At 52.6% G+C, this 23,084-nt stretch overlaps 2 protein-coding genes across 3 annotated transcripts; one reads left to right on the top strand and one right to left on the bottom strand.

Moving 5' to 3' along the window:
* Positions 1 to 345: 345 nt before the first annotated feature.
* Tmem38a (transmembrane protein 38A) lies at positions 346 to 16,299 on the bottom strand. Its single transcript, XM_075987006.1, has 6 exons — positions 16,082 to 16,299; positions 8,008 to 8,164; positions 7,677 to 7,861; positions 6,191 to 6,278; positions 2,622 to 2,739; positions 346 to 1,631 (listed from the first exon to the last, which is right to left on the bottom strand). The coding sequence occupies exons 1-6, from the start codon at positions 16,203 to 16,205 to the stop codon at positions 1,407 to 1,409; spliced, it is 897 nt and encodes a 298-aa protein (XP_075843121.1). The 5' UTR covers positions 16,206 to 16,299; the 3' UTR covers positions 346 to 1,406.
* Positions 16,300 to 17,007: 708 nt separating this feature from the next.
* Positions 17,008 to 22,779, top strand: Smim7 (small integral membrane protein 7). 2 transcript variants are annotated; one of them, XM_075987007.1, is made up of 5 exons: positions 17,145 to 17,238; positions 17,326 to 17,367; positions 18,146 to 18,198; positions 21,054 to 21,144; positions 22,087 to 22,779. In XM_075987007.1, the coding sequence occupies exons 1-5, from the start codon at positions 17,213 to 17,215 to the stop codon at positions 22,100 to 22,102; spliced, it is 228 nt and encodes a 75-aa protein (XP_075843122.1). In that variant the 5' UTR covers positions 17,145 to 17,212; the 3' UTR covers positions 22,103 to 22,779. The 2 variants fall into 2 exon arrangements, with proteins under 2 accessions (XP_075843123.1, XP_075843122.1); XM_075987008.1 differs by lacking the exon at positions 18,146 to 18,198 and having other exon boundaries at positions 17,008 to 17,238.
* Positions 22,780 to 23,084: the final 305 nt, after the last annotated feature.

Genomic DNA, 23,084 nt, shown 5'->3' with positions numbered 1-23,084 from the left:
CAGGATGAAGATGGGGCGGCCAGGACCACCAGGCCCCTTTGGGCAACTCCTGAAAGCGACAGTGCTAACTGGCAATGCTCCCTCCCTTCCTCCCCATCTCCACACCTTCCCCGTCTGTCCTTTTTGGTGTTACTCTGGTAATTCAGGCTGGCTTGGAAGTGGTCATCCTCCTGCCTCAGCTTCCTACGTACTGTGAACCTTTCCAGTGTCTTGAAGAAGACGGACGTGTCTGACCCTGCATGGCAGGCTTCAGGTCTTCCTCCTGTCCCGGAAGCCCCAGCGTCCCTAAGAACAGACCCCACGGCATTCCTACATTTTGAGGTCGAATAAAGCAGAAGCGCTTGGTTCACTCACACATTTATTGTCTGATGACTCACACCGAGCTTTGATCGACACCAGGAGGGGGAAACCCAGGAGCTTCTAGGCTCAGGTATGAGGAGATGCTTTCTCGCAAAAAGGTAACACGGGGTGCTTCCAGAAGCCCAAGCCCAGCCGTGCTCCACTCTCACCTCCCCCAGATGCCCTTGCCCTGTCCAAGGCCCACTCCGCCCCAGCAGCAGCACCACACTGTACACAGAGCAGGTGTGGACCCATGTTTGTTGAATGACTGACTGAATGAACGATGCTGACTGGCATGAGGAACACCTGCTGTGTCCAGGGCCCAGTTATGAGTGTGCAAGGCTGTTAGCTCTTGGGCATTCTGCCCCGCATGAAGGTGGCTCCCTTCCTTTTGCCTGTGGTTAGCCCTGGATCTGTCTGCTCAGTGGAGTAACTTGTGAGACCTTCTGAGCCCAAACACAAACATCCTAGGCCTAACGTACAAAGCACACGGTGCCATCCTTCACGCAGGCTCCCTGGCCCAGGATGCTGCTTAGGAAACTTGACATTCTCTACCCTCTGGACACAGGAAGACCTGGGATCTCCACGCTACTGAGAGGAAGCAGGAGGCTCAGAGGAGGTAATTGCCCCGAGATGCCCAGAAGGAGTCACAGGGAGGTCCTGGCTGGAAAGAACGGGGCACCCCAGCATGTCCTTAAAACTTGGCTAACTGAGGCTCCATGTGGCTTTTGGTTACAAGATATATTTTGAAAGAACAAAGAAAGAAAACCAAGAGTCGACTGGCCAGGGCTTCCGCGGCTGGCACTGTGAAGATGGTGTGACCCCAAGGCTGTGATGTCATGAGGGAGTCTAGCAGAAAGCAGGGCTTCTCACTCCTACCCAACTCCTCTCTACCCTCGCATCTCAGCCCTGCATCAGCCCTGCGAGCATCTGATGGCTCCAAACCGCGGAGAGGGAAGTAGAGGCTGGTGGAGGGGGGCTCTTGAGTTCTGTATGCCCCTAAGTTCTGAGGTTCCCTGAGTCCACACCCTTCTCCCCAACATCCCGTGGATGCCTGGGGCTGCTCCTTAATCCGCCTTCTTGGTCTTCTTCTTCCTGGAGCCTTCACTCAGCTCCTCCCTGGCCTTGGCAGGCAGGCCTGCGTGCTGGGTGCCTAGGCCTCCGCTATGTGGTGCTCCATGGTTGTCATGGTGATGGTCACTTCCCCAAGCTGCCCCAAACAACACCGGGCAGATGTAGCCCTCCAGGACATCAAATGGAGAACTGTGGGAGTGCGTGGCCGTCAGGAACACCTAAAGGGAGCCCAAGAAACACAAGGGAGGGGGCGGACAATGGAGCAGTGAGGGGGAGTGGGCCTGCCGCAGCCCTCTGGCTTCCCACACCTCCAAGCTTGTGAGCCCCAACTTCCAGGGATGCTGCAACCAGTTGTCACCCTCCCAACACCTACACTTGGGTGCTAATTTTGTTGCTGGTGTTGAGTTAGGGTACCATGTAGCTCAGGCTAGCATCCTGTTCATTATACAGCCAAGTCTGAACATAAGAGACAGGCATTGCCTTCCCTCATGTGGGAACACAGGTGTCAATCATCTGAAGCTGGGAAGAGTCCCTCACAGTACCCCACCCTCAGACCCCCATGCCACCACACTCAAGAGCTCTGAGCATCATTCTCTCTCCCTCCTGTTTTCCCTCACACCCTTCCATCCTCTCTCTTCAACCTCTTTCCCCACTTGCTTGTCTTTGCTTGCTTGCTTTTAGTTTGTGTTGTATTTTGAGGCAGGGTCTTATATAGCCCAGGCAGGTCCCTAACTTGGTGTGTAGCTGAACATGACCTTGAGTTCCTGATCCTGGGCCCTCCCTCTTCCCTGCCACAGGGCCCAGGGGGTTTGTTCTGATTTTTTGAGGCAGAATGTCACTAGGTAACCCTCGTTGGTCTGGAACCCACTACATAGCCCAGGCTGGCCTCAAACTCATGTTGATCCTCTTGCCCCCTCCACAGCAGGACTCACTCCCTTTCCAGGGCTTCGCTCCTCTCCAGGGCTGGACCATCCCTAGGCAGGATCTTCTACGCTTGGGGAGCTAGGGGCAGCATTCTCGGCAGAAAGACAGGGAATGCCCAAGTTCCTTCTGCTTCCGTCACGGTGGCTTTCAGCTTCCTGTCCCCGGGGTCTCTCATACAGGGGAGCAGCACCTCCATCCCACCTGCAATGCCCATTCTCTTCCTCAACCCTCATCCCTCAACCTCCCGATGAAATTCTTGTGAGTGCCCCATCCAAGGGACTTACCTTACATGACACCATGAACATGGTGAAGACGAAGATGAGGCTGGCCTTGGACACGGGGAGCCAGCGTGTCTGCTGCAGGGTGAACAGAATGGCTCCGTACAGGCTTGCTTTGGTGGGGCTGGTGGTGTAAGACATGGGTCACTATGCTACATTCTCAGTTCAGGCTTCACTAAAAGCCCAGCAGAGTCACAGCTGGCCAGGAGGCACTGGACCCATCTTCCTGGCTGGCGGCTGGGGCCTGCTTACCAGGGAGCATTTTAGTTTATGTTGGTTTGGGGGGTTATGGTCTGAGCTCATGTATGAGACAGCTTTGGGGGGGGGGTCAGGCCCATTGAGGTTGGGGAATTTGGGGTTGAAACTATGCTAGGGGGAAGAACTCAGCTAGTGAGGAATTCATGGGGTGGTGACACACAGTCAGGGAAACAGAAAAGGTCTGTGACCAAACCAGGGTGACAGCCATCTTAGCCTTTTCCCTATGATGACTCCTGACTTCCCAAGGTTGTAAAATAAAAGGATTCTCTCTCCTGGGTCTCCAAGGCTCTTATTATGAAGTGAGGGCCACCGTTTTTGACGGAAAGATCTGTACTTTCACCCAGAGCTGAGTTACTGCCCCTCCTCGCTCATGGCCTTCCTCTGCTCCCACCCCAGCATCTCTCTGTCTCTCACCCATGTAAGCAACTTTAGGGAGCTGGTTTCTCCTTCCACCATGTAGGGTCTGGGGACTGAATTCATCAGGCTCGGCTGCAAGCTCCTTCACCCACTGTGCTGTCTCGCAGGCCTAGCACCTTATTTTTGAGGCAAAGTCTCTCACTCACCCAACCTGGAGTCTACCAGTTTTGCTAGGTGGGCTGGCAGTGTCTCTGCATTCCCAGCTGTAATCTGAATGAGAATGTACCCATTCTGGTCTCCGGTGCTGGAGCTGTTGGGGTTGTGGAAGTGTAGCCTTGTTGAAGAAGTGCTGGGGCTAGCTTTGAGAGCTAAGGGCCTTAGCCACCTCAGTTTCTTGCTTGTGGTTCAAGATGTGAGCCCTGAGCTCCCTGCTCCTGCTGCCACGCCCCTGCTTACTCAGGTCTCCCACCACGACAGGCTCAGTCTTCTGGAACCTAAGCTCCAATGAATGACTTGGTCATGCTGTCTTGTGCCAGGAACTGTAGAACAGCTAAGACACCAGCACGGGGGTGATGGGTGTGCTGCTGCACCTGGCTTCTTACACCAGCACGGGGGTGACGGGTGTGCTGCTGCACCTGGCTTCTTACACCAGCCCTGGGGCAACAGGTGTGCTGCTGCACCTGGCTTCTTACACCAGCCCTGGGGCAACAGGTGTGCTGCTGCACCTGGCTTCTTACACCAGCCCTGGGGCAACAGGTGTGCTGCTGCACCTGGCTTCTTACACCAGCCCTGGGGCAACAGGTGTGCTGCTGCACCTGGCTTCTTACACCAGCCCTGGGGCAACAGGTGTGCTGCTGCACCTGGCTTCTTACACCAGCACAGGGTGACGGGTGTGCTGCTGCACCTGGCTTCTTACACCAGCCCTGGGGCAACAGGTGTGCTGCTGCACCTGGCTTCTTACACCAGCCCTGGGGCAACAGGTGTGCTGCTGCACCTGGCTTCTTACACCAGCATGGGGTGATGGGTGTGCTGCTGCACCTGGCTTCTTACACCAGCCCTGGGGCAACAGGTGTGCTGCTGCACCTGGCTTCTTACACCAGCACGGGGTGACGGGTGTGCTGCTGCACCTGGCTTCTTACACCAGCACAGGGTGACGGGTGTGCTGCTGCACCTGGCTTCTTACACCAGCATGGGGTGATGGGTGTGCTGCTGCACCTGGCTTCTTACACCAGCACGGGGTGATGGGTGTGCTGCTGCACCTGGCTTCTTACACCAGCACAGGGTGACGGGTGTGCTGCTGCACCTGGCTTCTTACACCAGCATGGGGTGATGGGTGTGCTGCTGCACCTGGCTTCTTACACCAGCACAGGGTGACAGGTGTGCTGCTGCGCCTGGCTGTCTATAAATGTGAACCCTAGAGAAACCAATGCAAGTTCTTGAACCCAAAATCTTTCTCTTTTTTAAAGTCTTACTTATTTAATTTAATGTTTATGGGTATTTTGTCTGCATGCGTGTCTATGAACCATATGTATGCAGGGCCTGTGGAGGCCAGAAGAGAGCATCTGATTCCCCATGAATGTGGTTACGGATGCATGTGAGCTGCCATGTGGGTGCAGGGAATCAAACCCGGGTCCCCTGGAAGAGCAGCCTGTGCTCTTAACTGCTGAGCCATGGCTCCAGCCCGTGTTTACCAGCATCTCCTGACTGCGGATGTATAGATGGTGACAGACCCTGATAATGGGGAATCTTCCCTTTCATTTCAGGACAGGTTCTCACTGTGTAGTTCTGGCTGGCTGGAACTCATAGAGATCCTCCTGCCTCTGCCTCTCGAGTACTGGGATTAAAGGAGCACACCGCCATTCCTGGATTGGTAATGTTGAATCTTTTAGTTTGACAAAACCCAAAAATCAACCTGGAGCCCAATGGTGGTGGTGGTGCACGCCTTTAATCCTGCACTCAGGAGGCATCTAGGCAGGAGAATCTCTTGAGTTCGAGGCCAGCCTGGTCTACAGAGCAAGTTTCAGGACAGCCAGGGCTACCCAGAGAAACCCTGTCTTAAAAACAAAACAAAAACCAACCCAGAGGCAAATCTCTTGGCACAAGATTATCTAGATTAGGTCAGTTGGGGGTAAAGACCCTGCAGAATGCGGGTGCCCCATTGGGGCACCGTCTGGGACTGGACGTGAAGAAGCCAGCTGAGCACCTGAGCTAGGTGTGGAGAGTGTGGCCTTGGTGGCTATGGGGTTTGGGTGCAGGGGGTCACATCTGCTCAGCAGCTGCTAGAAGCCGAGGTCACCATACAAAAGGCTAAGGAGGCAGATGTGACAGTCAAACCCCTGGACAGTGAGTAAAGGTCACATGTCGGGGAGAGGTGACCTGCAGGCTACCCCTCCCAGCACTAAACAACTGGAGGTTGGGGAGATGGCTCCATGCTGTAGTGAGCCTGGGCATATCAGGGACTTGGGGTTTGACTGAGAGACCCTGCCTCAGATACGGTGGGAAAGTAACTGATGATCCCAGAACAACCCAAGGTCTGCACACACACATCACACACGCACTCATGTGCTCCACACGTGCACACCACACAGACACACAGGAAAATGAAAAAAAACACATAAAGGAATAAAGAGAAGTAGGGTGTGTCAGGCCCAACGCACTGGTCCTGCAAGGGTCGTTCCGTCGGCCCTCCACACCACACGGTCTGTCTGTCTGCCTGTCCAGTCTCCATCCCACTCCATTTCCTTCCTTCCACTCCTGTTCTGCACCCTGGCCATGCACCTTTTCTAACCTGACAATTAGCAGTGATGCTAGGCTCTGGGTGGGGAGCCTTTTGTAGCCAGAAAACCCCTACTCGCTCTTTAAAACCCCAGTCAAATATCACCTCTGCAGAAAGTCTTCCTGTCCTTACCCCAGCAGTGTCTCCAGGGGAGGAGGGGCAGAGGCCACAGGGGGGTACTTACAAGGACATGTGCAGGATTTCATTGGTCTCCGGTTTCCAGACTCCTCGAAGCAGCTGTTCCAGGTTGGACAGGAGGGCAACACCAGAGCCTGTGGGCAGGGCACCACTGAACTAGCTTGCCACCGCACGCCCCGTTTCTCCTAGCTTCAGTTCCCATGGACACAAAGGGCCTTCTCTTCATGAGGGGTCTCTGAGTCTGGAGAAGACCATCCTTGACAGCTGGGGAAATGAGGCTCACAGCAAAGCCTTACCCAGGTTCGTATGGCACAGTCGGGGCAAACCAGCAAGAAGCAATTGGATGTGTCCCCAGCCACAAGGGACTGTCTTGACCTCCCTGTGCCCAGGCCTAGTCCTCCCTGGTTCATCATCACAAATGCTGGGATGACAGGAGCCCACCCTTACGCCCAGCTAACTGCTGTGATCTCACTTACTGAAAAAAAAATTAATAATTTCTTTTTATGATTTTATTATTTATTTGTTAATTTTGTGTATGGGTGTCAGCATGCCACAGCTGTAATGCAGAGGTCAGAGGACAACCATGAAGTGAGTTCTCTCCTTCCCCTCTGTGGGATCCAAGGCTTGAGCTTACCTTGTTTGGCAGGAATCACTGTTACCTACCGAGCCTTCCTGCCAGCCCCTACAGTTGTTTTATTACATTTATCTAGGTGTGGTGGCGCACACCTTCAGCCAGCTCTCAGGAGGCAGAGGCAGGAGAATCTCTGTGAGTTCAAGGCCAGCCTGGTCCACATAATGAACTCCAAGCCAGCCAGGGCTACAAAGAGAGACTCTGTCTGAAAAAAAAGTTACATATTACTTATACTTTTTGGGGTAGTGGGGAGTGTGTCCATGTACATGAGCAAACCGTAACACAGGTGTGGAGGTCAGAGGACTAGGGCGACTCTCAGGAGCTGGCTCTATCCTTCCACTGTGTGGGTTCTAGGGAATAAGCACTCTTCCCCTAAGCCATCTTGCTGCCCCTATTATTATTAACTTCATTGTTACTGCACATGGTGTGTGTAGGTGCATGGGCCACGGAGCCCATGTGGTGAGCTGTCAACAACCTGTGGGAGTCAGTTCTCTCCTGCATGGGTTTAGGAATCAAACAGGCCAACAGGCTCTTTACCACTAAACCGTCTCCGTGGACTGTCTCACTGGATCGTCTCCCTGGGTTCACTGAACCATCTCACTGGATCGTCTCCCTGGGCCGTCTCCCTGGACCATCTCACTGGACCGCCTCACTGGACTGTCTCACTGGACCATCTCACTGGACCGCCTCACTGGACTGTCTCACTGGGCTGTCTCTCACTGGACCGCCTCACTGGGCTGTCTCTCACTGGACCGCCTCACTGGGCTGTCTCTCACTGGACCATCTCCCTGGGCCGTCTCACTGGACCATCTCACTGACCACCTCACTGGACCGCCTCACTGGACTGTCTCACGGGACCCCTGTGAGGATTTTTTATCTTCCTTGTCATAGTTCTGTTTACCTTTGACCCAGCCAGTGGCGATCATGATGAACCACCCATGGTGGTAGTGGTGGTGTGCATGGTGGATGCCCACAGCAATCTTCCGAACCCTCACCACCTCCTTCATGGCCACGAAGATGAGTTTCACGGGCAGGAAGCAGACACACTTGTAGAAGAGGTCCAAGGGACAGAAGAAAATCAAGTACCTTTGAGGACAGAAGACCTGGGGTCAGGAGGAAGGATAGCCCAGCAGGAGATCCTGGGAAGCATCTGGCGACTGGGGTCCTTGCTCCTTTAACCTCCCTCCTCCCTGACCCCAGGCTCAGCCTTTCCAGGGCCTCCAGGTGCTTACCACACTGCAGAGGCCAGCAGGATGCTGGAGCTGTTGCTGAAGTAGTCAATGATGGGCTCCCCGAGAAGCAAGTCAGCCAGGATGTAACTCCCAAAACAGTGCAGCATGGCGCACAGCCAGGACGCCACCGGGTGGCGCCGGGACAGCTCCACAGCTCCTGCAAGGCATGGAAGAGTGACTACAGGAGCATGCCAACACCTGCAGGCAGGCTGCCCTTTTAACCCTCTGGGTGCTGGAGATTAACCCAGGGCTTCCCCTGTGAAACCAGCTGCAAGCTGAGCGTGAGTTCTACCACCAAGGTAGGGAACAGGCAGTGGCGATTAGCCAGTACCTACTGAGGAAGCCATCTGAAGTCTCAGATGGGGTGAGGCATTTATAGGAAAAACTCATTTAATTTCATCAGGGCCCACTGAGCTGGTAAAGGCACTTGCCACCAAACCTGATGAGCTGTGTTCCATCCCAGGACCTGCATGGGGGAGACCTGACTCGCTCCGCACACACAAGAAATAAAAGCAGCCTAGCATGGTGGTCCATGACTTAGGCAGATCTGTGAGTTCAAGGTCAGCCTGGTCTATAGAGTAAATTCTAGGGCAGCCAGGGCTACACAGAGAAACCCTGTCTCAAATAAGTAAACTCAGGCTCTATTCTTAAGTTAACATCATCCCCATCTCATAAAGCCACACCCTTGAGCCACCATTGGGTGTCCCCTGGTGTGACGGCTTATACTGGAGAGTCCCTCCTTTTCTGACCAGTTTCATTTGGTGGAGAAGGTGATCAGACCCCCAAGGGTCATGGATTGGGAAAGTGGTCCCCAAGGTGTTAAGATTAGAGGTGAGGATCCTTTAAGAATTGGGTGTAGGGTATGGAATTAGGTCTGGGATACCAAGGCTAGCCTGCTGGAGATACATCCTGGGAGAATGTGGTGGTTTCAGAGGCATAGCTGGGCTGGGGATCAGTGGGTAGCACGCTGGAGTCCTGGGTTCCACCCATAGCACCGTATAAAGTCAGTGTGGTTGATGCAGGCCTGTAATCCCAGCACACAGGAAGGGAAACAGGAGAATCTTAAGGTTTTTTTTTTTTTGTTTGTTTGTTTTCGAGAAGAGTTTCTCTGTAGCTTTGGAGCCTGTCCTGGAACTAGCTTTTGTAGACCAGGTTGGCCTCGAACTCACAGAGATCTGCCTGCTTCTGCCTCCTGAGTACTGGAATTAAAGGTGTGTGTGCCACCACTGCCTGGCAAGAATCTTAAATTTAAGGTTATCCCTCGCTACAGGGGACATTCTAGACTAGCCTGGGGTACATGAGACCCTGTCTCAAAGGGGGAAAAAAAAGCAACCTGGCCAGGGTGACCCTGCTGGCCTCTGCCACCTCTGCCTTTCCCCTGAGTGTCTACTGCCCTGTGATTTCCCACAAGGCCAAACAGGGAGTCTCCCTTCTAAACTTTCAGGCTTCAAACTGAGCCAAGACAACCTTCAGTGCCGGGAATGGAACCCAGGGCTTCCCACTGAGCCATAGCCTCAGCCCCTGAACCTCTTTTCTCTTTGTCAGTAAAGACATCTGTGTATTGTCATCACAGTGGAAATGAGCCAGCAAGACGGTCCTGTCTAGGCCGACAGCCTCCGAGTCTGATGAGTTCAATCCCCAGAACCCCACGGTAGAGAGAACCAACTTCCCCAGATGTCACCGAGTCTACACGTGCTCTCCACACACGCACAAACACATACACAGATATAATAAATAAATCATTTCAAACAAACAAAATCACTTCAAAACATAAATGCAACCTTTAAGAAACTTCACCCAGTGTGGACAAAACAAGGTAAATGACGCCATCTTTTACTAATGGCCGCAGAGAACAGCCAGGGCAGGTGAGCGGCTGTGAGACCGTGAGGACAGGAATTCAGATCCTTCGAAATCATGAGACCCAGAACCTGGCGAGGAGGAGGCTCAGCGGGGACAGCTCACCCACCAAGATGGATTATGGAATACATATGGTGGGAAGAATGAGCCAACTCCCGCACACACACGTGCATGCATGTACTCAGGAACACACAGAAGCATAACCAGCCTTGTCAAGTGCCCTGGTATATACTTATAATCTCAGTTCCTTGGGACCCAAAAAGAGGAGGGGATGAGAGAGAGAGGAAAGGGGACAGAAGAGGAGGGAGAGGGGAGGGGAAAGAACATCCCTTCCTGCATCTATTTAAAGTACTGCTTCCCCTGAGAACTAATCCCAGAGCAGCTGGTGAGTCCACAGGGTCAAGGCTACTGAAGCCCTCCCTCCTACCCTGCAGAAAAGACACTTGCATGTGCTTCTAAAAATAGCTGCCAGGGGCAGTCTTATTCCAGGGTGTTTCTTGTGCCCTTTGGGACCATCCTAGAGACAGCTGAAGGGGAGGGGCTAACAGGCTTTGCTTCCTAAGCACCTCCTACGTAAAGTCTTGACCCCTCACTCTGCTACTCAGGCCTATGTAGCCCTGAGCAAGTGTCTGCCACCAGCCTCCAGCCAGCCTGTCTCTTTGGTTGTCAAAAGGCAGAGTGATGAGCTCATATAGCCTTCAAGATAGAATGATTCAACTCATTATCTTTATTTATTTTGAAAAGATTTATTTTATGTGTATAAATGCTTGCATGTACATGTGTCTGTGGATCCTGTGAATAAGTACCTGTTGAGGCCTGAAGAGGGCGTCAGATCCCTTGGAGCTGGATCACAGGTGGTTGCGAGGGACCCTAGATCCTTTGCAAGAGCAGCCCTATCTGCTGAGCCATTGCTCCAGCCCTCTTTATTCATTTTGATATGGCATTTCACTCTAATACAGGCTAGCCGTTAATTTGCCATCCTCCTGCCTCAACCTCCCCACTGCTGAGATGTCAGGTTCAGTCACTTAGAACCTGGAGAAGCCTAGGCTCCCTGGCTCTATCAAAGATTGCCTACCAGGACAAAAAGAAATTGCTTAGCCCTTAGCAATTATGCCAGAGATATTCTGGGACCTAGCATGAGATTGAAATATCTGGGGGGTGGAAATTTCACACACCAGATAAATCCACCCACTGTGAGTTCAAGGAATAGCCCAGCAGTAGCACCTCTGCCTAGAATCCCCCAGTGAGAGGCTAGGGGTGTGGTTCAGGGGTGGAGCCTTGCCTAGAATCCCCAGTGTCTCCTGGTCCTTAAGATTAGTGGTTGGGGAGGCCTGCGGGGGATGTAAAAATTGCCCTCTTTATGGTTTTTTGGTGCTATTCCTTGCACAGACTTAGAACAGCATAGCTCAGGAGCCACAACCGAAGCCCCAAAGCTTTGTATTTTTCAGCTTAAAAAATAAACTTGTCTATTAATTGGTGCTGTAGCTCAGGGAGCAGAGGACTGGTCTAGCATGCCTGAAGCCCTGGATTCCATCGCCACCACACAGGAACCAGGCGTGGTGGCTGGAATCACAACACGCAGGACTCAAGATGATCATGAGTTTGAGGCCAGCCTGGGCTACATAGTGAGGCCTAAAAGAACAATGAAGTCTGTTATCGTTGGGCATGTCTGTAGTCCCAGAACTTGGGAGATGCAGGCAGTAGAATCAAGAGTTCAAGGTCCTGTTTAGCTGTTGAGCAAGTTTAGTCTAGCCTGGACTACATAAAACCAGCTTAGACTGGTACCAAGGACACAGCTCGGTTGGTGAGGTGCTTTCCTACCAGGCACCCAGCCTTGGGTTCTGTCCGCTGCAGGATGGATGTGGTGGGGGAACACACAGCACAGTGGCTGGGGATGAGTTCTCACTTTAACAAGCAGCCCTGACTTATTTTAGTTCCTCCCTTCTAGAAACCATCCCTTTGAGTGGTATTTGGAACAAGCTCTCTTGGGCAGTTTTGGTTCGGTTCAGTGTCCTGCATCTCTAAGCACTCTGAGTTTTCTTGCAAAAGAACTCTCTGGAAAGCCTGACCCAGAAAACACCAGTCCCTATGTTCTTCTAGAGCCTTCCAAGTGCATAGAACAAATTCTTACTGATTTCCCAGACACCCAAAATCCAGATCTCCATATCACTGGACTACATGCCTGTAGACAACAGGGCAATGGGGTCAATTTGCCAATGAGCCCAAGTCACAGACAGGCAAGGGGAAATGGAGGCATGAGGGCCAGTTTGACTGTTGAGTTAGTGTAAGCAGACTGGTCCCACCTCAGAAGCCCTCACCTGTCCCTTTTGTTTCATGTGTATGTGTGTGTGTCGAGCATGTATGTTTGAATGGGGGGACGACATGATGCATATGCAGGGGCTTTGTGCACGTGCGTGTCTGCACATATGGAGCCAGCTTATCCTGAGGACTCGATCTCTGCCTCCTGAATACTTCACCATCTTTTTTATTTTATTGTTTGGTGGTGGTGGTGGTGGGGGGCAGTGAAGACAGGATCTCTGGCTGTCCTGGAACTCACTGTACACACCAGCCTGGTCTAAAATCTAGAGATACACTTGCTTCTGCTTGAGTGCTAGAATTACAGGCATGTGCCACCATCTTTGGCTGAGAAAAAGCCCAGGCTGGCCTACACTAAGGTTCTTTGGGTCAGTCTTGTTTGACGAAATAATAGGTATGTGTTGCCTGGCAGCTCATCAACCACCTTGATTTCCTAAGGGAAGGGTGAAAAGAGCAGTTCTTGCAGCCTAATCTGTTATTCTGGGAGTCACAGGAACCTGGGTATGAGTCTCAGTCCCTTGGGACTTGCGGGCTCACTACATATTAGTTTCCTTCGACCCTCGACATCCTGTTCCCCAAATATTGAAGGAGTTATTCCAGGCAGATATGCAGCAAACATGGGTGGGGATGGGCTTCAAATGCAAGCATGCAGGTATTCTGATTAAACCAGTCTGGGTTTTAGAGTCTGGGGATGGAATCCACGGTCTTCTGCACACTCAGCAAGAGCTCTACCAACAAGCCCCACCCCAGCCCCACACGGGGGGGGGGATTCTAGGCTGCAGCCCCACACAGGGGGGTTCTAGGCTGTCCCTCTTGCTGAGTACACACAAATAAATGAAAATTAATATTGCCAGGCTGTGGTGGCACACGCCTTTAATCCCAGCACTTAAGAGGCAGAAGCAGGCGGATCTGTGAATTTGATGTCAGCCTGGCCTACAGAGTGAGTTCCAGGACATCCAGGGCTACACAGAGTAACCCTTTCTCAAAAATGAAAACAAAACACACACACACATAGATATTTTCCCCCTGAGAGTCAGCAAGATGGTTTAGCAGGTAATACTTGCCACCAGGTCTCATGACCTGAGTTCAATCCCTGGGACCCATGTGGTCAAAGGAGAGACCTGAAACCTACATTGCCCTTTGAACTACATACATAATTTTAAAAAATTAATACAATTATATTTTGAGACAGGATCTGGCTAAAGCTTTGAACTTGTCACCTTTCTGCTTCTGCTTCTTGAGTGGTGGGATAATAGGTGGGCACTGCACTAGGTTGAGGCTGATTTTACAGTATCTGGCCTCAAACCCAGAGATCCACCTGCCTCTGCCTCCCAAGTGCTGGCGTTAAAAGTGTGTACCACAAACTCTGGGTGGAAATGGACTTTTAAAAGACCCTAGAAATCTGCTGTGCAGGTAAGGTTAAGAAACTAATGAAGTTCTCGGGAATAAATCCCAAACCTTCTGGAACATTCTAACTCCTACCTACACTTGCGGGACAGATGGTTTATTGTGAAACCCCTGCAGAAATATTCAGACAAGAATGGGCATGGATCTCATCTAGAATTCGAGCACAGGGAAGGCTGAAGAAAGAGGATTGTTGAGTTTGAGTCCAGGCTGGGCTATGCAATGAACCCTGTTTTGTTTGTTTTTTTGGTGTTTTGTCTTGTTTTGTTTTTCTCGAGATAGGGTTTTCTATGTAGTCTTGATTGTCCTGGAACTCTCTCTGTAGATCAGGCTGGCCTTGAACTCCAGAGATCTTGAGACCCAACTGTCTCTGCTTCTCAAGTGCTGGAATTAAAGCATGCAGCCCTAGTTTTGTTTTATTAAATAGGGGTTGGCAAGAGGGCTCAGAGGTAACAGCACTTGCTACCTAGTGACCACCTGAGTGTGATCCCCAGAACCCATGTAAAAATGTCAGACGAGAGCTGATTCCACAAAGCTGTCGTCTGACCCCTCCATGACCTCTGACCCCTCCACAAAGCTGTCGTCTGACCTCCATGACCTCTGTGGCACATATGTATACACACATGCGTTAATAATGATGATGATGATGATAACTGAAAAGATTTTAAAATACAAATAAAGGGGGCAGTGAATGGCACTTTGGGCAAAGATACTGACTGCCAAGCCTTGGGCTCAGCCCATATCCACACCGAAAGAAGGACGGCTGCACCACATTGTCCTCTGCCCTCTGCATGTACATCCCGGCACACTCACCCACCCCCACACACAATAAAAACATGAAAAGCGTTGAAAATAACAATGCTGAATCCCTCCCCCATTTTCAGCACACTTTTTACTAAGCCCATTCTGGGGGCTCCTGTCTCCTCCTGGTGGACCTTAGGGCATGCTGGGTTCGGCAGAAGCCACCAGGAATTATTCCCCTGATGGGAAACCCAGTTTCTCCAAACGAAAGCACAAGTGAGAACTTTGCCTTGCAAAGCCAAGGCTCCCCAGAGCAGCTTTTGGAGACACAGACTCTTGTTTGTGCAAAGGGAAGAAAAACACAAGCCGGATGCCTCACAAGCCGCCAGCCCCTTTGCATAAGAGCATGTATTTATGCTTGTTCGGACACGTGTACAAATTCATCCAAGAAAGCGCTGGAGAACGATGCATGCGAAGCTAACAGGAACACCTTTTTAAATTTTTTCCCCTTCCATTTTGTGGGCCATCTTGAAGGTCCCCATGTTTAAGTAAACATTGCACGCTATTTTTGTCACCTCAGAAAGAACTGATTTACATATTCGCCCTCAAAGGGTCCTACACTCTCCTGGAAGGAAACTATCCTGTCCCTCAAACTTGCAGGTTCCGTAGAATAACTAAAGCTACAGGAGCTGAACACGACACAAGTGCTTCTGCTGAACTTGTGTAAAAATAGAACACTCCAGGGAGGCGCTGTCTGTTTATTTATTTTTGAGATGGTCTGTAGTCAAATTGGCCAAGAACGCACCGTGCAGCCCTGGCTGTCCTGGAGCTAGCTTTGCTATTCCCTGCCTCTAGGTCCTGAGTTCTGGCATTAACAGAGTGAGCTACATTTGCCCTCATTAAACAGAGTGGGTGGAGGAGGGGTGGGAGAGAGGAGCTAGCTCTGCTGCTAAAGGAGCCCATCCACAAGTCTGACCACCAGAGCTCCATCGGGAGGCCCACGTGATGACCGAAGAAAAACAACTTCTGCAAATTGTCCTCTGACCTCCACACATGTCCAAAACACACAAATAAATAAAATTAATTGGTTTTTTAAATCAAAGAAGTAGGGTCTATCCTCCCGTGACTCTTGAGAGCAGCCTGACCTAAAGTTGCCCTATCCTGGAACCGCTTCAGCTCCCTAAGTGGGAAGAATCCCAGGCCAGAGCTGGCCCAACCGACAAACGAGAAGGGAGAAGAAGAGGATGCCAAGAGATGCGGTACAGAGGGGACACCGGTGTCACTTTCCCCGAACTTGATCGCAGCCCCCAGCATGGCCAGTCCTTATATAGTCACTCGGCAGTCATTCCAAGGGCGTGAAGGGAGGTCATGGCAGCTGACGTCCAGAACATCTGACCTCGCCCGGGCAAAGCCAACTCTTGCTTGCAACCTTCTCCACCATCAATGCCCCTTGTCCAAGTTCAAGTTCACGAAGCCTCGTCTAACCCGACTCCTAGCCTTTTTTCCAACCCCAACCCCACCCAAACCCCATAGCACCTGTCCTCCCTACAGTAAGCAAGCGCTCGCCTCTCCTTCCGTCCTACCCATCTGCAGCCCGCTTTGCACAGCTCCTCCATCCCCGGGGTTACCTCCTCCACCTGCGCGCGCGTGGGAGCACTCTGCCTCCTTCCCTATCCAGTCCCAGGATCAGTTCTGCCTCCTCCGCGCCTCCATCATCAAGAGATGGACAACCTCTCTCCTGGGAGCCCCTACTCACCTGGCTCATACTTCAGGTAAATGATGGAGACGATGAAGTAACTAAGGTCGAAGACCGGGAAGAGCGGCACCCGTGAGAAGCTGAGCGCTAGCTCTCCCAGGCTCAGCGCTGATATCAGGTCCATGGCGTTGGCGGGTACCTCTCCGGCCCCTGACCCGGTGCGTCCCGCCGCCCGCCGCCCGGGCGACTGCGCCCCCGCCACTGAGCCCTCAGAGCTGCCAGGCACCGCCCCCGGCCCGGCCCCCGGGAGAGGAGGGGCGATGAGGCCGCCTGCGCCACTCAGCGCAAGGCGCAGGGCCGCAGGGCGGCCAGAACAGGGTTCTGCGCAGCCGAGGGGTCTGTCCCCTGCATCCAGCCCACTCGAGCGGGACTCCGGTCCTTGTGCAGCTGTTAGGACCCTGTCTCTCCTCCGTGGAACTAGCCTAATCCCGACCCCTGTTATCCCCAAGATGCCCGCCGATCAGATCCCCGCCTAGGCGGACCTCAGCCAAGAATTTCATGTTTTATTCTTGAGGAGCCCGTCTCTTCACGTGGATGTGCAAGTCAGGACCCCGCCTCCCACAAGGCGCCTTCAACCCAAACCCTCATGTCCTATTTGGTTTGTTCAGTGAGAATCTTGTCTCAAGAGGCTCCACAGAACTCCTCTGTGGACTCCAGCCCAGACCCTGGTGTCCCATAGGGTACACTGAGGTAGGGACCCATTAGATCCCATAGGTCAGAACCTCCACCCATCCTGTTCTGTAAGGTCTGTTCGATCAGGACCGTCATTGCCCAAGGCCCTGGGAACAGCCCAGGCACGAGGAACACCCTGACCCGCAACTGTGTGCACTCTGAGCCGGCGTGCAGCCAAGGAGCCCACAAAGCCCGCACTCCGTTTCCGGGGTGGCTCAGGGATCAAGGGCACAATTTCCTTGTAGACGCGGAACCGCGGCCAAGGGGAATCCACAGCGGGGACTCCTCAGTACGCAACAGGGAGCGTGCGTGCGCACCTCAAACTCCGCCCCATGGGTGAAGTCACGCTCCATCCGGAACCCAGTCAGTGTTGATTCGGTATTGGTCGCCTCGTGTGACTCTTCCCGCCCCTCCCAACGGCTTCCGTTTCCGGTTCGCGCGCCCTCCTCGGCTGTAAGGATGATCGGAGACATCCTGCTGTTTGGGTAATAAGAGTGAGGGTGTCGGAGGCTGGAGAGTGGCAGCCGGACGGGGCGGGGGCGGCCTTAGTGACCGTAACTATCCCTTCACAGGACGCTGCTGATGAACGCCGGGGCTGTTCTCAACTTTAAACTGTGAGTAGGCCGCGCTGGGCGGCGTCCCCACGCCCAGGCTCCGCCCACTCCCTAGGTCACAGCTAGCCCAGCCCCGAGCGTGGTCCACGCCCCTCCAGTCCTCCTCTAGCCACGGCTCCGTGCTGCCTACCAAGACCTTGACGGTTTAAATCTGTAGTCTCTTGGCCCGGAGGTGGCTCAGCGGGTAAAGGCGCTTGGTACCAAGCCTGAGTACCTAAGTTCGATTCCCGGAGCCTGCATGGTAGAAGCTGAGACCCGACTCCTGTGGGTTGTCCTTTGACCACACAAATGCTGTATAGCATATCACACTCATTCCTCTCAGTCACAAATTAGTATTAAAGAAAAGATCTGCACCCTCTGTTCCTGGGTTCTGCTTGCACCTCCAAAGAACCTCATGCTCATCCCTCAAAAATATCTTTCACTCGAGCCGGGCGGTGGTGGCGCACGCCTTTAATCCCAGCACTCGGGAGGCAGAGGCAGGCGGATCTCTGTGAGTTCGAGACCAGCCTGGTCTACAAGAGCTAGTTCCAGGACAGGCTCCAAAGCCACAGAGAAACCCTGTCTCATAAAACAAAAAAAAACAAACAAATATCTTTCACCGGCGTTTGGGGCCACTCTGATCCCCCTGTCTGTGGCTGCACACCAGCTAGGCTGGTGAGTAGTGTCCCTGAGAGAGGTGTATCACTGCTTCAAGTCACACAGCGAGTCGGAGGTAGGTTCTGGCCTTCTGTGCTGGGTGACAGGGTCAGGAGACCCAGAGGTGTTTATGTTCCCATAGGAAAAAGAAGGACACACAAGGCTTCGGGGAGGAGTCGAGGGAACCCAGCACAGGTAAGCATGCTTCCTGCCAATCTACATGGTCTGATTGCTGGCCCTGTTCTCCCTCATCTTCTTCCTTCTACTGTTGAGACACTTGTGGAGCTGCAGGTAGCCTCCTAGGTGTTGGACTGGCAGGGGTGCCGTGCCTTGCTCATCACCTTTATTGCGTGCCCACCACATCCCAGCCAGAGGGTGTTACAGGGTGACAGGAGGGTGGCAGAGGCCCTTTGAGTGACCAGTCATGGTAGAACAAAGCCTGAGGCTGGAAGGAGCAGGAGGCAAGAGTCAGGATTGGAAACAGGGTTTTCCTTTGCTTTTTTTCTACCTTTTTTGGAGGCACGGTCTCTTGTGTCCTGGGCTGGTGTTGGTTTTACTTGTAGCCTGAAATAGCCTCAAGCTCCCGGTCCTCCTGTCTCTACTTCCTGATTGCTGGGGTTGCAAGGCCCTTTCACCGCTCCTGGATTATCAGGTGCTGGAAATGGAACCCAGGGTTCAGTGCGTGCTGGGGAAGCCCCTTTATCTACCAACCCACCCACCTACCCTCCCATCTACCCACCTACGCTCCCACCCGTCCACCTTCCCACCTACCCCTCCACCTACCCACCCATCCACCTTCCCACCCATCCCCTACCCCTCCACCCACCCACCCACCTACCCATCTGTCTACCCTGCCACCCTCCCATCCATCTGTCTACCCTCCCAGAAATGGTCAGACTGTGGGCCCTCTGGAGCCTCTGCCTTCTCCCGCGTGCGGTCGCAGTGGCCTCCTCCAGCCTTGTTCCTCCTGCCCTCCCCTGTCCTGCACCCATGCCCTGTGTGTGAGGGAGTGCTCATGATGTCATGCAGAGGACAGCTGCAGAAGTCCATTCTCTCTTTCTGTCATGTGGGTCCCAGGCATCAAACTCAGGTCACTCTGTGGGGGTCTTCTTCCACCTGCTGCTAGGGACGGGACTGACCTCAGGTTCCAGCTTTGGTGGCACGTCCCTTTACCCACTAAGCCGTCTGACCCATGTGGCTGCATTTTTATGAGCACATGAGCCAGGCCCTGGCTATCATCCTAGCCATCCATTCATACAGGAGGATGTGTGCCCAGGCTGACAGTACAGGATTGGTCAGAGCACCCTCACAGAAGGGCGGGGCCACGCTTGTGCAGCTCCTCGGGTGGGTCCCCTCTGTAGATATGCACTTGCAGTCACTTCTCCTGTGCCTCTTTCCCTTAATACCTGAGCCTTCTCATTGGCTGCCTAAGAGGTTGACAGACATAAGTCCCAGTTGTCCTGGAGCGTTTCTGGGCAGGTATACATGTCTTGTTTTCCCTGTGTGTCTGAACTGAGGAACCAGGGCCTGGCCCAGTCTCCCGTCCTGTTTGTGAGGAGCAGTCTTAGGTTGGCATGTGAACACCTTAACCCACTGAGCCACCCCGCCAGCCTGGTACAGGGTTTGGCTTTGCTCACGGGTGCTTTCTAAACATCTCTCCTAGTGTCTGTCCCTGTCGCGGTGGTGCGGTAGCAGACGACACTGGAGACGGACAGATGGTGCTGCTGGCTGCTAAGCGGGTGCCATGGGAACCCGCAAGCAGTGAGAAGAGCAGGACAAGGGTGGCAGGTGGCTGCCAACGGTTCCAACCTTGCTTGCCAGGGTTCACAGACAGCCCTTGCCTGCAGGTGCTGCCCTGGGATCACCCCATAGATCACCTAATCAGCAGTTATTTTGATTCTGGAGAAACAAGGAGGATGGTTGACTTCAGACCTGGAAGAAGTTTCTAGAAAGTCAGTCTCTGGGCTCACTTTGTTGTTTTGATTTTTTTGAGGCAAGAGCTCGTATAGCCCAGGATGCTCAAACTCGGCAGACCCGGTCAGGGCTAGAGTTACAGACAGGGCCACTGTGCCCGGTGTCATTTTTGTGTCTCACATAATATGTTTGTTCTGGTTTTCCCCACTTGAGAAGTGAAATTATTGCCGGGTCATAAAAACAGTGAGTTGGGTATGGTGACACACACCTGTCCTCCCAGCGCTTGAGGAGGATCAGGACCTCAAGGTCATCCTCAGCTACATAGTGAGTTCAAGGCTAGCCTGGGCTACATAGTACTCTGTCTCCAAAAAACAAAGCAAAGCAAAACAAGACAAAACTCAGCTAAAAATCAGGACAGGTGATAGGCCTCTGAGGTTTTACTTGGTGGGGGCTGAGTAGGCAGTGTGGAGGCAGTTCAGACTCCGAGCCAGCCTCAGCCCTGGAGAGACCTAGTCTCAAAGCCTAACCTGCAGAGGCTACTGAGATGGTCCAGCCAGCAAAGGCAGTTGCCACCAATCCTGATGGTGTGAGTTCAATCCCCAGGTTTCTCACTGTAGGAGAGAATTGACCCCTAGTCTGCCCTCTGACTTGAACATGTCTTACTATGTTAAAAAAAAAAAGCAAAACAAAGAAAAAAAGGTCAACATTTTAGCTGGTGGTGGCACATGCCTTTAGTCCCAGCACTCAGGAGGCAGAAGCAGGCGGATCTCAGTGAGCTAAGACAAGCCCAGTCTACAGAGGGAGTTCCAGGACCACTTGTACTACACTGAGAAACCCTGTCTTGAAAAATCTAAATTAAATATTAAATGAATGAAAAGTCAACATTTTAAAAAATCAACAAAACAACCAAGTAGGCAAACAAGAGTGGTGGCAGGTGCTGGGTTTGTGCTGTGCTATGGTCCAGTCTAGCAAACCTGGACCTGATAACTAGAGCCCACGTCCCAGGACAGACTCTTATTAGACAGACTTAAGTCACGTGCCTTTTCTAGCACCAGTCAGAGTCTTTGGAACTGCCACCGTTTGGATAGCAGTGAGCAGGGGGATGGCCTTCTGAACCATGCTTTCTGGTTTTACAGGAGACAACATCCGGGAGTTCTTACTGAGCCTGCGGTACTTCCGGATCTTCATCGCCCTGTGGAATGTGTTCATGATGCTCTGCATGATTGTGTGAGTCCCGCCCTGCTCCGTGCTTGTCGGTTCTCTTCCCATCATGTGGGTCTCGGGAATCCATCTCAGGTTGTCAGACTTGACAGCAGGCGCCCACTGATGCATGTTGCCCACCCCTGGGTGACTTGTGAGGGTGCTGGGTCTCTGCCAGGCTGCTTGTAACAAGGTTGGAGTGTGGGCTCCAGGTCCCACCTGTCCATGTTTGCCCCATTCCTGCTGCTTGTGTTAACCTATAGTGGGTGGGGGCTCCTTTCTCAAAGGCCTTGGTAGAAGCCATCAGGAATGGTCACAATTGGCTTCTGTTTTATGGCCACTCTCTTAGATTTGATTTATTTATTTGGTCTTTTAAGACAGAATCTCACTGTGTAGACCAGGCTGGCCCGGAACTCGCTCTGTAGACCAGGCTGGCCTGGAACTCACAGAGATCTACCTGGCTTCTGCTTCCTAAGTGCTAGCATTAAAGGAGTATACCATCACGCCTGGCATGATTTTAACTAGTTTTTGGGGATGGAGTCTGACTGTGTAGGCCAGGCTGCCCTCAAACTTACGATAGCTCTGCCACAGACTTGTGGGTCCTAGGACCCTGAGTGATTTTTGTAGATAGTGTGGTAGGGATCTGAATCGGCCCCTGGCAGACAGGCCCCAGTGTGAAATGTGAGTGTGGGGGGTGGGACGCACATGTTATACAGTGCACGTGTGCAGGTCAGAGGGGAGCTTACAGGAGTTGGTTCTCGCCTTCCACCATGTTGTTCTGTGGCTCAAACTCGAGCCGTCAAGTTTGACAGTAATGATGAGACCTCCCGAAATGATTCTAGGTGATGATCGTGGAATGTAACCCCAACAGTGTGCTCGAGATAGAGCCTTGCCATGTAGCCCAGGCTGGTCTTGAGTGTGTGTCCTGCTTCCCTTCCTCATGGCCGCTCTCCTCCCTGACTTTTTCAGACTGTTCGGCTCCTGAGAACCCAGACAGAGCTCACTGGCTGTCTAGGCTCCGTTTCTGTTTCTGATGATTTCAAGAATGTTTCTCACCGGAAAACCAGGGACTTTCCCAGAAGGCTCAAGTTCATCTGGGTGGAGAAGGCCCACTTCCCAGCCACCTGACCCTCATCAGCCATGGTTCCAGCTCTGCTCTGGGATTTCAGGACAAAGTCATGCTCCCGTAGGAGAAAGACACACCTAATCTTTCATTTGTCCTGGCATCCCACCTCTCCCAGCATCTCAGAAGCCTGTCCTGGCTGCTGGGTTGACTTGTTAGGGATTGCTTTGGTTTGATTTGTAAGGATTGTTATTAATCAGTGGGATCATGAACTGGGGGCAGGGCTGGCTGTGACAGGAAGCAGCTGCTTTTGGACTGTAGGGCCATGCTGGGGCCAGCGAAGTCTTGCTTCCAAATGCTCCCCCCAACCCCATGACATGGTCCACCTGGGGCAGCTGAAGTCACCCCAGGACTTGAAAGAGTAGTCCTGCCCCAAGGACACCAGCGTCCTCTTTAGGCCCTAAGCTGATAGCCTGTAGGGCCTGGGTGACATGTTTGGCTTCTCTGGAAGAGTTGCTGGTGGTGACAAGTGAGCAGACACCTTGCTGTACTTTCAAGCTGATTGTTAATAAAGTGACTTTGGGGCCACCTCTCCATTACTGCTTGGTGGTCATGACATTATTGCTTGTGATATTGGCAGTTTACTCCGAAGGCTCATGTTTCCGAGTCTGTTTGAGTGAGGTGAGCTCAATGCTGAAATGCAGGCAATCCAGAGGTCTCCATGCCATCTGTGCTGAGATGAGGGACCAGCTGAGAGGCTAAGAGGAGGTATTTGAGGGCAGCCACAGCTGGCTCGCTAGGGGAGTTTTCATTTTGGTTTGTTTTTGCTCATTTTTTTTTTATTTGGTTTGTTTTTGGAGGCAAGGCTTCTCTATGTAGCCCTGAGTGTCCCTGAACTCTGTAG

This window comes from Microtus pennsylvanicus, chromosome 9 (genome assembly GCF_037038515.1).
Source record: "Microtus pennsylvanicus isolate mMicPen1 chromosome 9, mMicPen1.hap1, whole genome shotgun sequence".
Taxonomy (NCBI): Eukaryota; Metazoa; Chordata; class Mammalia; order Rodentia; family Cricetidae; genus Microtus; species Microtus pennsylvanicus.
This window is presented reverse-complemented; position numbering and strand designations above follow the sequence as displayed.